The following is a 15810-nucleotide window of genomic DNA, read 5'->3' as shown; positions in this document are numbered from 1 at the left end:
CTTCTGGCTTCCATCTGCCTCTCTTTCCCTGACCTGTTTGGGTCTGCAGTGCACCTTGGCTCTCCACATGCTTTGCTGGGCTCCAGTACAGGAAGGGTTGGTGCCACCACCCTGCCATTCTGTTTTCCTGTCCTTTGCAGAGCTGGGGGCTGTTCTTGCTGCCCCAGAGCAGGTAAATGTGCCCTCTCGTGTGGGGGAGCAGCTCCCAGTGTGGCTGCTGGGCCCTGCTGTATGTCCTGGGGGCTCTCCCGCAGATTGCTAGCCTTGCAGCAGGGGAAGGGAAGGGTTGGGTCCCGTGAGCTGTCCCCTGCCTATTTTGGGTTATGTCCCCCAAGCATGGCAGGGGCATGCTGGGCACTTGAGTGGGTTGCTTGAGGTGCTGAGCCCTCTGTGTGGGTCGTGGGGCTTGCAGAAAACCCTTCCCTCCCCACAGCCCCAGCTGCCCGGAGCTGGGCCCTGTTTCTCCGGTCTCCTTGGTGACAATCTCATCGCTCCTCGGCTTCTCTCCAGCACCTGAAAATAGCCTCCGAAAGTGGAGATGCCTGCTGCCTTGCCTGCTGCCAGCACCCGGCCGTGGCCAGGCTGGAGCCAGGCTGCCCAGCTCAACGCAGCTGTAAGGGCTTGGGCCCATCCAGCCCCTTGCACCACTGTGTGGCCGGGGCCACCCAGGATCTGGGTAGCTACTGTGTCCTTGTGTCACCCCACCCTTGCTGGCTTGTCCCCAGCAGCAAGCCCCCTGCCCCATCCCTCCTTTTCCTCCCTGCCTTGGGGTAGCACCAGGGGACAGGGGCTTCGCTCTTGCACCCCACCATGGGCTGGGGTCCAGCTGTCCCGGGGGAGTCAGCTAGAGCCACTTTGAACCCGTGGCTGGGCAGCCACCAGTCTGCTCGCCCACGGCTGCTCCCGGGCTGGCCCGGCAGCCAGCCAAGGGGTTATTTGAATCTTCCTGAAATAGAAATGGAGCTGGGAGTGAGCGGAGTGCGGCAAGACCGGGTGGCCCTGTGGGCAAGGAAGTTGGTTCCCCAGCAGGTGCGGGCTGCCCCGCCGTGAGGCCTGGGGTGGCCGGGCACGGCTGAGCCGCGGTGGGACCCCGGGCAGGGCCAGGGCAGTGTCGGGGTCAGAGGGATCCAGCTGGATCCGCGGCTGGATGCAGCCCTCCCCCAGCATCCCCGGTGGAGCGGGGGGGATGCTGTGCCCCCCCTGCTCCCCGGCTCCTGCTGCAGGACGGCTGTGGTGGCACCTGGGCAGGCAGGGCCGCATACCTGGCAGGAGCCGAGAACCGCTCCGGGAGGACAGAGGGGTCGGTGGAGCGGGGCGACAGGTTTTCTGCTCCCAGCCATCTCTCCATCGCTCCCTCCCTCGAGTCCCCAGGCCCGGCGCTGTCCCCGGGGCCACGGCCACCCCCTCCCGGCCGCCGCGGCGGGGTGACGCCGTGGCTGCAGGCGCTGCCCGGCTGTGGCGGTGTCCCCCCCCGCGGCGGTGGCGGGGGCATGGCTGGCATTGCTCGGTGACACCCTATCTGCCAGGCCCCCACCAGCCGCGGGCCCAGAATAGCAGCGCTGCCCCGCAGTCAGCATGGAGCGGCTCCCCGGCCCCGCTGCGTCCCAGGTACGGCCGTGACGGGCGGGGGGCCCGCCCCGACAGCCCCCCGCTTGGGGACAGGCCACCTCCGGGGTGGGGGGACGCGAGGGACTGGCAGTCCCCTTCCCGCGGCCGGGCAGCCGTGGGGACAAGGACGCGGAGCGCAGCCCGGCCAGCCCGCCTGCCTCGGCTGCCCCCAGCCCCCTGGGAAGGGCTGGGGGCGTTGGTGCAGGGTCGCTTCCTTCCCGGGGCTGCCTGCGGGCTCCTGCGGGAGCCGTGCCTGCGCCTTTGGTATCGTAGGGTGGCTCGTAAACACCGGCTCTGGCGGCGGGCTGGTGGCCCGGGCTGGTGGCCCGGACTTGCCCTGCCCGCCGCACGTGCCGCCGCATTACGGCAGCGTCTCCCGGGGACCGGGGGCACGGGGCCGACCGGCCGTGCTCGCCTCCCGCCCGCCTGGGGCTGCTCCCCGAGTTACTGCGGGGTGTCCCGGGGCGGACCGGGTCCCGGGGGGCAGGTGGGGCTGGCGGGGCTCCCGGCACGGGAGGAAGCAGGACCGGAATTTACACCTTGGGCTTGGGAGAGGGAGAGGATGGGCGCGGAGCGGCTGCGGGACGCGCCGGGCTCCCACGGCAGAGGGAGGCGCCGGGGGGTCCTGACCCCTGCCCTGACCCACGGAACCCCGGTGTCCCCCGCGTCCCCAACCCCCGCGCAGGGCGACAAGCTGGGCGTCCTGGGCTGGAGCCACCACGGGCGCGCGCTGCAGGCTCTGGGGGTCCTGGGCGGGCACGGGGCTCCCCGGGGGGGCTGGAGGCTAAGCCCAGCCCGCATCCCCACCCTGAAAGGACTGTCGCCTCTGCTCGGCTTGGGGGGCGGGCGGCTCGGGGCAGCCGGTGGATGCAGGCAGAAGCCGTGGCTGGGGGAGAGACAGGGCTGGCTCCTGCCGACCCTCCCCCTCGCTGTGTGCCCCCTCAGGTGGCGCTGCTGGATGCTGCTGCCTGCCCTGAGGATGAAGGTGCGTAGGAGGCAGGGCCAAGGCTTGGGGGGAGGGGGGGAGGGCAGGCTCACTCATGCACCCTGCCCGTACCCCCTTTCGCTCCGTTCAGTTCCTTCCCAGCAGCTCCCAGTGCTCCCCAGGCTGGAGAGCTGCAGTGCTGTGTGCTGCTCCTTGCGGAGTGCGGAAAAGAGGGGGGTTTGTGGGGAGCATCCCTTCCCACAGCATCTTCCCGCTCCCCCCAGGCAGGAGGGGGCTGAGACCCAGCAGCTCAGCTCACCGGCCAGGGCTGGGGCGGGTTTGCCTGCAGGGTGCCTGGAGGCCCTGTGCCCCAGGAAGGAGGGGGAGAAAGAAGAGAAGGAAGAGGACAGGAGAAGGAGCCCAAGACCCGTCACCTTCACACTGGGCAATGAGGTGCTGGGGATGAGTCCAGAGAGTGAGTTTCAGAGCCCCGATGCTGAAGTCTACATGCACTTCATGAGGAGCCACTGCTGCTACGACACCATCCCCACCAGCTGCAAGCTTGTCGTCTTTGATGTCTCCCTGGAGGTGACAAAGCTGAGGATTGGTGGGGACGGACAGGGGAGGAGTGGGATAGAGGACCCTCTGACACCCTCCCCGTTCTGCCAGCAGATCAAGAAAGCCTTCTTGGCACTGGTGGCCAACGGAGTGCGTGCTGCCCCACTCTGGGACAGCAAGACACAGAGCTTTGTGGGTGAGTGCCAGGAGCACTGCCTGGCCCCTTATCCTGCCTGGCAGTGAGGGTGCGGGCAGTGCTGCCAGCCCCACGTGTCTCCGCAGGGATGCTCACCATCACTGACTTCATCAACATCCTCCACCGCTACTACCGTTCGCCCCTGGTGAGTGCAGCAGGGAGGGCACAGTGGGTAGAGGCAGGCATGGGGCAGGGAAGGGCTGTCCCCACCTCTCCTGGTCCCCTCTTCATCACTAGACCATGACCAGGGGATGCTCTGGGCCAGCCCAGTGTCCGCTTGGTGCCCCTCTGCCTGGCAACCAAGATATGATCCCTGTGCTTAGGGTGATGGCTGTGGTGGGATGTCTGGGGAAGAGGATAGTGCCCCAGAGTCCCCTCAGTCCCCTGTGGGGCCACCATGACCATGTAATTTCACTGCCCTCAGGTTCAGATCTACGAGGTGGAGGAGCACAAGATTGAGACCTGGAGAGGTAAAAAGTGGCGGGCAATGGGGGTGGCTGGACTGGGGATGTCGTGGAGGGCATGGAGGTGGGCTCTGGGGGTGTGGGGCTGCAGGAGTGGGCTGGGGGACCCCTTCTCCTACCTTTCTCCCTTGGCAGAGTTGTACCTGCAGGGCTCCTTCAAGCCACTGGTCTACATCTCCCCGAGCAATAGGTGAGCACCTGCCCACTGAGGGAGAGCACACCCTGTGGGGGGGCACCGGCATGCAGCCCTATCCCCCCACGGTGTCCCCGTCACCTGCAGCCTCTTCGATGCTGTCTACTCCCTGATCAAGCACAAGATCCACCGCCTGCCCGTCATCGAGCCCATCTCGGGCAATGTCCTGCACATCCTGACCCACAAGCGCATCCTCAAGTTCCTCCACATTTTTGTGAGTGCCGAGGCTGCGTGTGCACACACATGGCGAGTGTGCAGGGGCACAAGCAAGGGTGTTGGGGTGTGTGCAGGTGCCAGCCCAGCCCTGTCCTGCCCCACCACAGGGCTCCACCATTCCCAAGCCACGCTTCCTGAAGAAAACTGTGCAGGAGCTGTGCATCGGCACCTTCCGTAATGTGGCTGTCGTGCCCGAGACCGCCCCCATCTACACTGCCCTGGAGATCTTCGTGGACCGCCGTGTCTCTGCCCTGCCCGTCATCAATGATGCTGGTACCTGGGGAGGGAACCAGCGACCCCCGCCATCTCCCTCAGCCAGTGGCTCTGGCCTCATCTACACACAAAACCCCCCTCCTGACCTGTGGGCTGCCCCTTGGGGTGCAGGGAGAGCATGGTGTGTGGTCGCCAGGGCCTCCTCCCCAGCCCCTGTACTGTCTCTCCTTGCAGGGAAGGTGGTAGGCCTCTACTCCCGGTTTGATGTCATTGTGAGTACCCTGTGTGCTTGCATGCCCGGGTGTGAGTTTGGCCCCTTGCATGCCACTGGTGGGGTGCTCACACCTGCCTGTACCTGTGTAAATCCACCCCATGTGCAGTGACATGCACATCCCAGTGCAGATCTGCCCTGTGCATCCCTGGGACTCGGTGTCCCCTGCTGTGCCAGCATAACAGGGTGTGAGGACACGCTGAGGCACTGAGCAGACTCCTCTCCCACAGCACCTGGCAGCTCAGAAGACCTACAACAACCTGGACATCAGTGTGCGGGAGGCATTGCAGCAACGCAGCATCTGCTTGGAGGGTGTCATCACCTGCTACCCACACGAAACCATGGAGGACATCATTGACCGCATCGCCAAGGAGCAGGTGAGTGGCTGGGGTGCCTCGTGCCCACGCCAGCCCCTCTGCCTGCTGGCCAACCTGCCTGTGATGCTCTGCCTGCACCCCACAGGTCCATCGTCTGGTTCTGGTGGATGAGAACCAGTACCCACGGGGCATCATCTCCCTCTCCGACATCCTCCAGGCCCTTGTACTCACTCCCGCAGGTATCGATGCTCTTAACTCTTAGCCCGCGACGCTCCATCTTTCTCCACTTGCACCCTCCATTTCTCTCCACTTCAGGTAGGCGCTGTCCCCTGTCACTGTGTGCCTGTTCCCTCCCCACTGCTGGGTCACCTGCACTTTATGACCTTCCTGCTCTGTCCACCTGCCTCCACCACAGCCAAACTGGCCATGGAGGACAAATGAGGATGGGGCTGGGGACTGGCAGTGCTGTGTGCCCAGGTGGGGACAGCAGGACCTGGATGCTGTTTGTCCCAGGGGACAGAAAAATCAAAGGGGACCCCTTCTGGGGTCCTGATCCCTGGCATCTGTGAGGAAGAATGGGGGCACCTGCCACAGAGACACCCCCACATCTCCATCCAGGCAGTGCATGGGATGCACATTTTGCAGGTCTCTGGGCTTTGGGCTGGATGAGATGTTTTGGGGTGTGACGCACCCCAAGATAAAAGCCCTTTTTTGACATTACCTCAAAGCCCCCCCTGAGACCTGAAGCCCCTTCAGTACCATTCTCAGGGGACAAAGAAGGGACAGACCCGCACTCACACGCCCTGGATATGCTGGCCACCACTAGCCATGTGCACACCATAGCTGATGCACAGGCCATGGGTGGCAGAGCCCTCCACCCCCTCTACCCGCTGCAGCCCCAAAACTGCTTGCTCCAGGGACGGGACTCACTCCTGGGCTGCACCGGGACCACACTGCCCGGCTGCCTGCATCTGGCTCTGCTCTCCCACTGCCTGGTGAGTCCTCACTGGCAATGGGTGGCACAGCACTGGCATCCACTGTGGCACCCATTTAGGGGTGAACTGGGAAGGGTGGAGCTGGCCCCAGTGCCCAGCTGCTTCCCAAATTTTTTTTGGGGTGGTGTTAGGGAATGGGCTTGGGACAGCCCCATGCCCACCAGTTACCCCGGCAGTGCCCGGTTCCTCTACACAGAAGGGTACTGGGCATGGTGTGTGTGTTAACCACACCAGACATGGGACAGCTACCCCCTCCCTTCCCCATCACGGTGCCTTAGCTCAGCTCATCCCTGGCCTATGGGGGGTGGCCATCCAGATGTCCCACTCCAGGACAGTCCCTTCCACCCCTACCCCAGGGCTGGCATCCAAGCCAGGGATAGAGGTGAGACCCCCCTGTCTGCGGGAGCAGGTCAGAGGGCCAAGCCACCGGGTGCCCAGCCCAGCACCCGTCCCTGCCAGGGAGTTATGGCCTTGCACACTCTCTCATCCTGCAGGCATTGACCAATCCTTGCTCTGAAGACACCAGGGAAGTCCCGCCATCTCATGAGACTCAGGGGCATCTTGCGTGGCCCTGGAGCCGTGGAAGGATGTTTGGGCCCTGGAAGCTTTCCATGAGGAGGACCTGCCTGCCCAACCCAGTCCTGGGGCTCGTCTTGAGTCCAGGGCCAGGTGCTGCTGGCTACGGGGAAGCAGGGAGCAGGGAAAAGGGGGCCTGGCAGTGCCTCCCATCAGCAAGCACAGTTATGTTCGATGGGTATTGTGCCATGCCCGCAGGTGGACACCGAGACCCACACAGCCCAGGGGACTTGGCCACTCCGTTCCCATCTTGCTGCCACATTTGAGGGCTTTGGCCGCGGCTCCCCACCCAGCGAGCACGGTTTTGCCGGCGGTGCCTGGTGCCGGTAGCATAGGCTCAGCTGCACACACGGGCTTGTTTATTGTCAGGTCACGCGGGGCTGGAGGTTCCTGGCAAAGGCGCAGCCTGCACCGGGGCTGGCGCCAGGATGGGCACTTGCACGGGGACCCTGTGCACATTTCGGGGTGGGTGGGGTGTATTTATTTATTTGCTGGTCTGTTCAGCCTTGTTGTAACAAAGCAGCCTGTTCCAGGAACCGTGCCTTGCATTTCTGGGGTGCAGCCGGGCATGGCTCCTCTGGAGAGACCTGGGCTGGAGAGGGGGTGCCGGAGGCTTGGCAGGGCTGGGGGAGCCAGCATGGGATGCCAGTGAGGGTGGCATGGGCACAGGGTGGCACCTCGACCCATGTGGGTAGAGTCAGGGGGATGGGGACGTGGGGCATGTAGCCTCAGTAGCGCCACTATGGCACTAGTGTGCAGGTCCCCTCGGGGACACCCCAGGGATGGCAGCCTTGGTGCCAGCCAGGTTTCTGCCTGCTGCTTACTGCGGCCCAGCTAGGATCCCCAAGCAGCAGGAAGGTGAAGGGGGTTCACTCTTAGGGTGCCCCACACCCCAGCCTTCCAGGAGCCTGGGTCTGAGCCCCTGCAATGGCCCTGGGTATCAGCCTCATGTCCCTGCCTGGGCACAGGGGGAGCTGAGCCGATCCTCCCCTGCCTGCTTCCCTGGGAGCGAGTCCTGTCCCCATTCCCATGACCCCGTATCAGCATCTTGGCGAAATAACGGCTGATAGCGAAAGGTCCCGGGTGCTGAACACCCCTCCTGCGCTGGCTGGCCCTGCCAGGGCACACGATACCAGAGCTGGGTGGTGACAGGCCCCTTCCCCATCACAGGGACATGCTGTGCTACTGCTCTGCTAGCCTGGGACCAGTGCTGGCTCCCCCCCTCGGGATGAGGCGCAAACCCCAAACCCCGGACAGCGCTTGACCTGCCCCTGGGAGGCAGGGGGAAACTGAGGCACAGAGAAATGGCTGAGGCCAAGGTCAGCTGTTCAGAGAGGACCCAGATGTCCTGGCTCCAGGCACAGATCCACACGCAGCTACACAAGGACAGGACGAAGGAGACACAGAACGGCTGCAAGCCCCCTCCCCACCTCCCCCCCGCCCCAGCACAGGTCCCAGGTACCTGAAACAGCTCAAGTGGGCACGGGATGGGGGGACACAACCCCTCGTGATGTGTGAAAGGCACAGCAGTTCCCCAAGCCTCCTGCTGATTTGGGGTAGGGGGATACTAGTGCCCCAGGGGCAATTTGGGGGCATCCCTCATCCCCCCCCACTCTTCCCCACAGTGGGGCTGGAAGCCCCCTGGCCCAGGCTGGGCAGAGGATGGGTGCTGGGGTGGGTTTGCCTTCCTGCCCCTCCTCATGGGGCAGCAAGGGTCCCCACTTGGCACCTAGGGTGGGGGGGTGAACACGCGTTCAAGGGGCCCCTGGGCGAGCAATGAACTCCAGGTTGATGGGCTTGTCGGCCACCAGGACGATGCGGGACACGGATGTCACCTCCACACCGCGGGGGTCTGGCCGCACCTCGAACGCCTGGATGATCTGTGGGGAGAAGCAGGGTGGCAGTGCCTCGAGGACTCCGCAGGGCCCCCATCCCAGCTTGTGGCGAGTTACCCAGGGTGGGGGGGCCCTACTCACCCTAGCGAGGGCCAGGTGCATCTCCAGCTCGGCGATGCGGCGGCCGACGCAAGCGCGGACCCCATAGCCAAAGGGGATGGAGCTGAAGGGGTGGTGGGGGGAGCCGTGGCCCCGGAGCCAGCGCTGGGGCAGGAACCGCTCAGGCTCAGGGAAGTAGGTCTCGTCGTGGGACATTGCGTAGTGTGCCAGGACGAAGAGGGTCTGCAGGGCAAGAAGCGAGGGAATTAATGACCCCCGTCTGGCCCCCAGTGAGCACAGCAGGGGTCCCCACATCACGGTCCCCACTCACGTTTTTGGGGAAGAGGTAGTCTCCGATGACAATGTCCTTCTCATAGAAGACCCTGGCATTGGTGGGCACCACGGGGTAGACCCTGGGATATGGGGAGAGTGAGTGGGGAAGCAGGACCCATTTGGGGACCCCAGAGGGAGAGGACCACAGGCAGGACAAGGAGGAGCATCTCCCGCTGCTCAGCCCTGCACTCTGCTTGGCTGGTGCATCTCTGAAGAGTGGGGGAGAAAGGACTGCCCCTGGGGAAGGGGTCAGTGACCAGGACCCTGGGGCAGGGGCAAGGCTAGGCTGTACCTCAGTGTCTCCTTGATAACAGCCCGAAGCATCGGCATCTTGGGGATATCCTCAGCACCAGGAAACCGGTCAGCAGGCACGACGGCTTTCAGCTCCTGGTACAGGGTCTCCTGGATGCCCGGGTCCCGAGAGAGGTGGTACAGGGCCCAGGACAGTGTGTTGGAAGTCTGGAGGAGTGGAGCACCAAGGGGAGTGAGGGAGATGGGGCTGGCACCCGAGGAGCCTTGTGCCAAGCGTGGCACCAGTGTGGCACCACCCAGCTCCTGCTTTGGTGCTCAAGGAAGCCAGGGGTGAGGGGCAGTGAGCACAGGGGAAACTGAGGCAGGGAGCAGAACAGAGGACAGGGTCTGTATTGACCAGTCCCTGAGGGTTTGCCCCTGTGGGGCACCAGCCCCCCAGCCAACAGCCCAGAGCTCGCAGGGGCTGGGGAGCACGGCTGAGCCCCATGGCTCACCCTGGCACAGAGCTCAGTGAAGATCGCCTGGCAGTAGATGCCTGGCCCTCACCGTGTCCACGCCAGCCAGCAGCAGCTCAGCCACGCTGCCATAGACCTCGTCCAGGCTGAGCCTGCCGCTGGCCAACAGGTAGCTCAGGTAGCCAGACACCTCCTTGCCTCGCTCCACCTGCCCCTCCAGCTCCTCCATCTTTCGGTCAATCAGGTTCTTGCCTGCAGGGACAGATAGCAGGACCCAGCGCTAATGGAGCGAGGGTGGCCAAAAGGACTCATGGCTGTTGACTGCCCCACTTTTGAAGGTCCTTAGGGAGTCTGATCCCACTGTGCTGGGCCCCCATCATCACTGCTCACCGAAGGCAAAGATGGTGTCCCAGCTGTCCAGGTAGCGGTCCCAGAAGGGCAGCACCTTGCGGCTCCATCGGGGCAGTACGGTGGCAAAGATGGAGTTCTTGAACATGAGGTTGATGGAGTCAATGAAGCGCTGGGTCTCGGCTGGGACCTGCTGCTTCAGGCACCCAATGCGGGTCTCAAAGAGGATGTAGGAGATCCCTGTGGAGGACAGGCTGCATCCAGACACCCGTGGGGATGGGAAGAGCGAGGCAGGGCAGGGGTGAGGGGGAGGACCCCCCTACCTTCCAGGGCAAAGCGGTACAGCAGGTTGGCCACGTCCCCCACCAGCACCCCGGAGGGGCTGAGGCTCCGCTCAGCCCGCAGCCGCACCATCAGGTCCGACACCACCTCCCCGATGGCATCCGCATACAGCACGGCCTCCGAGGGCTTCAGCAGCCGCTTGTTGAGGACCTGGCGCAAGCGGTACCAGCGCTCCCCTTCCCTGTGTGAGGATGGGGCTCAGTTCTGGGGGCACAGTCGGGCAGAGGGCAGTGGCTGGCAGCAGTTTCCCAGTCCCCGGGTGCATCCTTCTAATGCCAGGCTGAAACCACCCTGGAGGTCTTTCCACCCACCATGGCCATGCCCTTCTGCTTGGGGGAAGCACATGCTGCTTGCAGGAGAGGGAGCAATGTGAGCTGCCACCTGGGCCCTACACCTGAGGAAGGGACAGGAGCCACCTGCTGCCCTGCAGAGCGCAGCCCGGGCAGGACTCACTCGGTGAAGGGTCCGTAGGGCAGGCGCCGTGTGTCCCGGTGCTCCTTCCACAGGGCCATGTCGCTCCGCATGGGGTACTTGCCCTCCTGCCGTAGCAGCTGCTCCAGCACCACTGGGCTCCCAATGTTGATGTTCTCGTAATGCCCGAAGGTTGACCTCCATATAGGGCCATAAATGCGCCGGGACATCAGCTGTGATGCACCAGAGCACAGCAGGGTGAATGGGACAGGGCCAGCACTGGGGCTCGATCACCTCTCCCTGCCCCAGTGCTGCCCTGCATGTGTCCAGCATGCTCTGCACCTACCCTAGGGACCCCTCAGCACCAACTGGGCCCAAGCACCCGCCCCTGAGCCCCCAAACTGGCACCATCCTTGAAGAGCTTTGCAGATGGCTTGCGCTGGTGTCTCCAGGCACATGTCCTCTGCCAGCACTACGCACACTAGGCACCGACCCCTGGCACAGGCTGATACATCCCTCACCCACCCCAGAGATGCACGGAGGGTCTGGCAGGTCTTCTGGGGAAGCAACACCAAGAGGGGACAGCAGGGACAGGGACAACTTCCAGGCACAGGGCTTTGCTGAGATGCAAGGCTGTTGCAGTCGCTGTCAGCAGGTCCAAGCCCTGCTGCTTCCAGCATAGCCCCAGCTCTGATCAACCCAGGGACAAGAGTACCTGCATGCGTCCCTGAACCTGCCACCTGATAAAGGTGGTTAATGATCAGCAGTGGGAGGGCAGTGTCAGGCTGGGGCAGGACTGGGCTGCTCCAAGGGCAGGCTACCACCCCCGGGGCATGGCCCTGGGGCCACAGGCTCACAAGCCAGCTAGGGGACATCCACCAGCATCAGACCTGCTCTGGGCTCTGCCAGCTGCATCTTCCCCCTCCTTGGCTGCACCCAAGAGAGCCATGCCTGCCTCCCCACTGGGGAGCACTGTGACCCCCAAGCGTACGCCTCAGGTGCAGCTGGGCACCCTTTTGCAAGCGGATCTGCACAGGGCCACGTCTAAGGGCTGCTCTCTGTCCTACCCGGCACTGCCAGAGCCCCTGCAGAGCGGGGCCAAGCCTGGGGGGCTGTGGGGGACCAAGCAGGGAAGCCCTGGTCCCCGTTCCCCGCGGCTACGGGGATGCACGTGGTACAATCTCCCTTGGTGACTGACTGCATCGCAGCCTGCGCCCGGATTCAGCTGGATTCGTCACCGCGGGGAGATGTTCCTCGCGCATGGTGGCAGGAAGAGGGGGAGGGATGGCTGCCCCGGTGCCGCAGGCAGCTCGCCGGGCGAACATGCTGTGTGGGGCCGCGGGCAGCCATGGCTCAGGTTGAAGCCTGCCCACCAGCATCTGCTAGCAGCCGGGACCCGACACGGCACAGGCCTTGGAGAGCAGGGCTGAGAGAAGCCAGAGCTGCCGGGACCTGGGGAAAGGCACCTCCAGAACATGCAGGCATCTGTCCGCAAAGCTGGGCTGTGCTCAGGGCCCCAAGGGCAGCAGGGAGCAGCAGGAAGCTCCCGTGTCCGCTCCTTGGGACCCCTCTGCCCTCAGCCCCTTCTCCAAACAGCAGTGCCTGGTGCTCTGCGGTGCTGGGGAGGCCTCATCCTGCATGCTCCTCCGGCCGGTCAGAGCTCCAGGGTGCTGGAAGATGCTGCCTGGTTCACAGCCAGCCAAGCCCGTTTCTTGCTTCATCCGACGTATGAGGAAATGTTGACAGAAGAAAACAAACACCTCTGCCTGTTCCTCCCCTGCCTGCCTGGGTACCATCTGCCCAAACATCTGCTGGCCGCCTGCCCCCCAAGCCATGGCCCCTCCAGCTTGTCACAGCCAGGGCAGCCAGGGCTGCTCGGGGATGCCAGGGCCCCATGAGCTGCCTCTGAACCTCTGCCCTCGGCTGCCTGGCCAGCTTAGGGATGGTGAAGTGGCCAGCTTAGTGATGGTGGAGCAGCCCTGGGCTGGCAGGACCCTCCTGGGGCCACCCTGTTCCGCTGCTGGCCCCAGCATCACCCCACGGTGCAGGGGTGCTCCCCGCCACCCAGCCCCTCTTCTCCCCTGGCCTGCCGCCCCCGCTCAGCTCCCCGCTATCACTCGTAGGCTGCTCCCCCACCCCGGAGCCCATCTCACCCTGCCCCCAGCACGCACCCACTCCCCCTTCTCGCAAAGCCCCCCGCCCCCGCGCACAGCACCCTCCCTGCAGCCCACCCGGGAGCCCCCCTACCCCCACGCACCCGTGCAGGGCCCCCGCGCTCCCCCTCCCCCCGCAGCCCCCGGGCCGGGCTGCCCCGGCGCACCTGGAGCCGGTGCGTGTGCAGCAGGTAGCCCCGCAGGAAGAGCCAGACGAAAGTCCGGAGCAGCCCCGGCCCCGGTAGCTCCTCCGGTCCCTTCAGCCGCGCCGGTCCCGCCGCCGCCGCCGCCGAGCCCCCGGTCCTGCGCGGCAGCCCCGGGGTGCTGCGCGGCGGCGGCGGCGGGCGGGGGCGCAGCAGCAGCGGCAGCAGCGGCCGCCGGGCCCCGCCGCTCGGGCCCGCCATGCTCCGTCGGCAGCGCACGGGACGGGGCGGGGCGGGGAGCCACCGGGGGCGGTGGGGGGCGGCACCGGGGGCGGCGCGGGGGGCGGTGTGGGGGCGGCAACCGGGCAACCGGCACCGGGCACCGCGCACCGGCAACTGAGCATCGCGCACCGGGTGCTGCGCACTGGCTACCGGCCCTGGTGCCGGCTGCTGCGCAGTGGGTACGGGATACCGGCTGCTGCACAGCAAGGACCGGGCACCGGGCAGCGCGTACCGGGCACCTTCTGCTAGTTGCTGCACACCTGCTACTGGGCCATGGATACCGGCTGCAGTACCAAGTACCCGTCACGGCACACTGGGTACCGGGTACAGCACACCAGGCGCCACATGCCATACACCAAGTACTGGACACTGGACCCTGCCCAGCAGCATCACACACCGTGCACCGGGTGATACGTACTTGGAACTGGCATCAGCAGTACGCAGTGCCGTGTGTCAGGTACTGGATGCCATGCACTGTGCACTGCACAATGGCACCGTGCACCCGGCAGCTGGCAGCCGGCGCTGGCAAGGTGTGGTAGTGCAGCACCCTGGGCACAATGTAGTGTGTGGCACCAGCAGCTGTACCAGCATCAGGCGCTGCACACCAAGCACTGCAAATGGGCAGCGGGTGCTGGGCTCTGCTCACCAGGCACCAGCACCAGGCACCGTGCATCATGTGAACAGCGGTGGCATTGCCCTCTGGCACTGGGTAGTGCATCCCAAACACTGCACACCCTACAGTGGCACCAGGCTCACCACTGGACCTGCTCTTTAGGGCTGCTGCCCCTCCTGATCTGAGCCCTTCTGCCCTTTCTCCATCCCCTGCCTGTCATCCCCTGCAGTACAGGATGGTGCCCTGGGAAGCTGGGTCCAAGCTGTCCCATGGCTCTCTCAAGCACTTCCTCTGGGCACTGCCAGCCAGGAGCCCAGCTAGGGAGACCTTGGCATGCCCAGTGCAGCTGGCTGGCAGCCCACCTGGAGGCAGGTTTGGTTTGTCTTCACACCAGGGAGGGCATGGCACCAGCTCCTGCCTCAGCCTGGACCCCCTGTCAAGCTGTCTAGACCACAAGCCGGGCTCTGCTGTGGCAGTGGGCAGGGCCATGGGTGCAGGGCATGTCCCCTCTGTCCAGCCTGGCACTGCCAGGCCTTGGGGCCGTGGGGTAGGTCACTGTTCTGCCCGGGTGCCACTCCCGGGGCAGCTGGCACCGTGCGTCTGGCTGGGACATCCCAGTGCTGATCATTAACCACCCTTATCGGGTGGTGGGTTCAATGTCCTGGACAGGGAGGTTTTGTCCCCAGGCTGGGTAGGCATCTCAGAGCCCCATGCGTGGCTGTTGTCCCCATTGGCCTTGCCGCACTGTGGCACGGGGCTGTCCCAGGCTGGGCTCCAGGCAGGATGTGCCTGCCAGCGGGGCCGGGGCTGGCAGTGCAGGGGCCGGGCACCCCTGTACCCGTGGCACCCCAGGCTGGGACAGCCAAGAGCGAGCACCTGCCGCCATCTCATGGCTGCTCCCAGCCAGCTCCGCAGCTGTCCCTGCCGCAGCGAGGCCCAGAGCCGCGAGCAGCTGGAGACCCCAGTCCCAGGCGGGCTGGGGGCTGTGCAACCGGCACCCGGGCGCCTGGCGCCCTTGCTCCCCGCGGCAGCACACCCCCCGGCCTCTCCGGCCATGCTGTGGCAGCGGTTCCCCTTGCTGAGGAGTGGGACCCCACCACCTCTTTCAGTTTAAACCCATCGCCCCTTACAAAAACCACAGGCCCTGCTAAAGTGTCTCTTCATTTTTCTTATAAACCCCTTTACAGACTGGAAGGCTATGACAAGGGCCTCTTGAGCCTTCTTTTCTCAGGCTGAACAACCCCAGCTCTTCATGGGAGAGGTGTTCCAGCCCTCTGGTCATTTTTGTGTCCCTCCTCTGGACCTGCTTTGACAAGTCCATGCTTCTCTTGTACTGAGGACCTCAGAGCCGAATGCAGTACTCCAGGTGAGTCCCACGACAGCAGAGTGGAGGGGGAGCATCACCTCCTCGGCCGTGTTTGCCTCAGTGCTGTTTTGTGACCCCAGATACAGTCGGCTTTCTGGGCTGCAAGCACACATTGCCAGCTCATATACTATCTTTCATCCACCAGTATCCCCGGGTCCTTCTATGCAGGGCTGCTCTCCATCCATCCATCCATCCATCCATCCCGCAGTCTGTACTGCTGCTGGGGTTGCCCCGACTCGGGTGTAGCACCTCGCACTTGACTTTATGGAAGGACAGGCTTTACCATCCCAGCGCCGACCGGAGCGGTCCACGGGCCCGATCCCCGCTGCCTCGGCAGCGCGGCCGGGGCCGGGGGACACCGGCAGCCCGGCTCCTTCCAGCTCCCGCCGCTAGGCTGTGCTCCCCGCCCTCGGACCGCGGGCGGCGGCGGGGGCCGGCCGGGGGCTCCGCCGGGGCCGGCCGTTAGGGCCGTGGCGGGGCCGTGCAGGAGGGGGGGGTCGCGTGAGTCACCCCCCTCTCCCCCCCCGAGCCGCCCAGCGGGGACTTCCGAGGGGAAGCGGCTGGGCCATGACACATCCGCAGCCGGAGGATGCCGCGGGGAGCCGGGGGCATTGCCAGCTCCTGGGAAGTCCCCCAGTGCCTGGGC

General features: G+C 65.1%; 2 protein-coding genes across 7 annotated transcripts; one reads left to right on the top strand and one right to left on the bottom strand.

The window, feature by feature from the left end:
• The first annotated feature begins 105 nt into the window (after positions 1 to 105).
• PRKAG3 (protein kinase AMP-activated non-catalytic subunit gamma 3) lies at positions 106 to 7785 on the top strand. Of its 6 annotated transcripts, XM_080397943.1 has the most exons (12): positions 1448 to 1608; positions 2554 to 2597; positions 2860 to 3121; positions 3206 to 3287; positions 3374 to 3432; positions 3712 to 3757; positions 3887 to 3941; positions 4032 to 4158; positions 4268 to 4433; positions 4608 to 4645; positions 4875 to 5021; positions 5107 to 7785. In XM_080397943.1, exons 1-12 carry the CDS (start codon positions 1576 to 1578, stop codon positions 5221 to 5223), a joined length of 1176 nt encoding a protein of 391 aa, XP_080254069.1. In that variant the 5' UTR covers positions 1448 to 1575; the 3' UTR covers positions 5224 to 7785. The 6 variants fall into 6 exon arrangements, with proteins under 6 accessions (XP_080254067.1, XP_080254065.1, XP_080254066.1 ...); XM_080397941.1 differs by lacking the exon at positions 2554 to 2597 and having other exon boundaries at positions 106 to 1608; positions 2818 to 3121; XM_080397939.1 differs by lacking the exon at positions 2554 to 2597 and having other exon boundaries at positions 106 to 1608; positions 2818 to 3121; positions 4268 to 4645.
• Positions 7786 to 7974: 189 nt separating this feature from the next.
• On the bottom strand, positions 7975 to 14013 carry CYP27A1 (cytochrome P450 family 27 subfamily A member 1). Its single transcript, XM_080397947.1, has 9 exons — positions 12928 to 14013; positions 10650 to 10840; positions 10178 to 10377; positions 9897 to 10094; positions 9598 to 9758; positions 9092 to 9258; positions 8798 to 8879; positions 8509 to 8709; positions 7975 to 8412 (listed from the first exon to the last, which is right to left on the bottom strand). The coding sequence occupies exons 1-9, from the start codon at positions 13162 to 13164 to the stop codon at positions 8287 to 8289; spliced, it is 1563 nt and encodes a 520-aa protein (XP_080254073.1). The 5' UTR covers positions 13165 to 14013; the 3' UTR covers positions 7975 to 8286.
• Between the last annotated feature and the right edge of the window lie 1797 nt (positions 14014 to 15810).

Source organism: Falco punctatus, assembly GCF_963210335.1.
Source record: "Falco punctatus genome assembly, chromosome: 8".
Lineage (NCBI taxonomy): Eukaryota > Metazoa > Chordata > Aves > Falconiformes > Falconidae > Falco > Falco punctatus.
The sequence above is the reverse complement of the archived record's forward strand: the minus strand, read 5'-3'. Positions and strand labels throughout refer to the sequence as shown.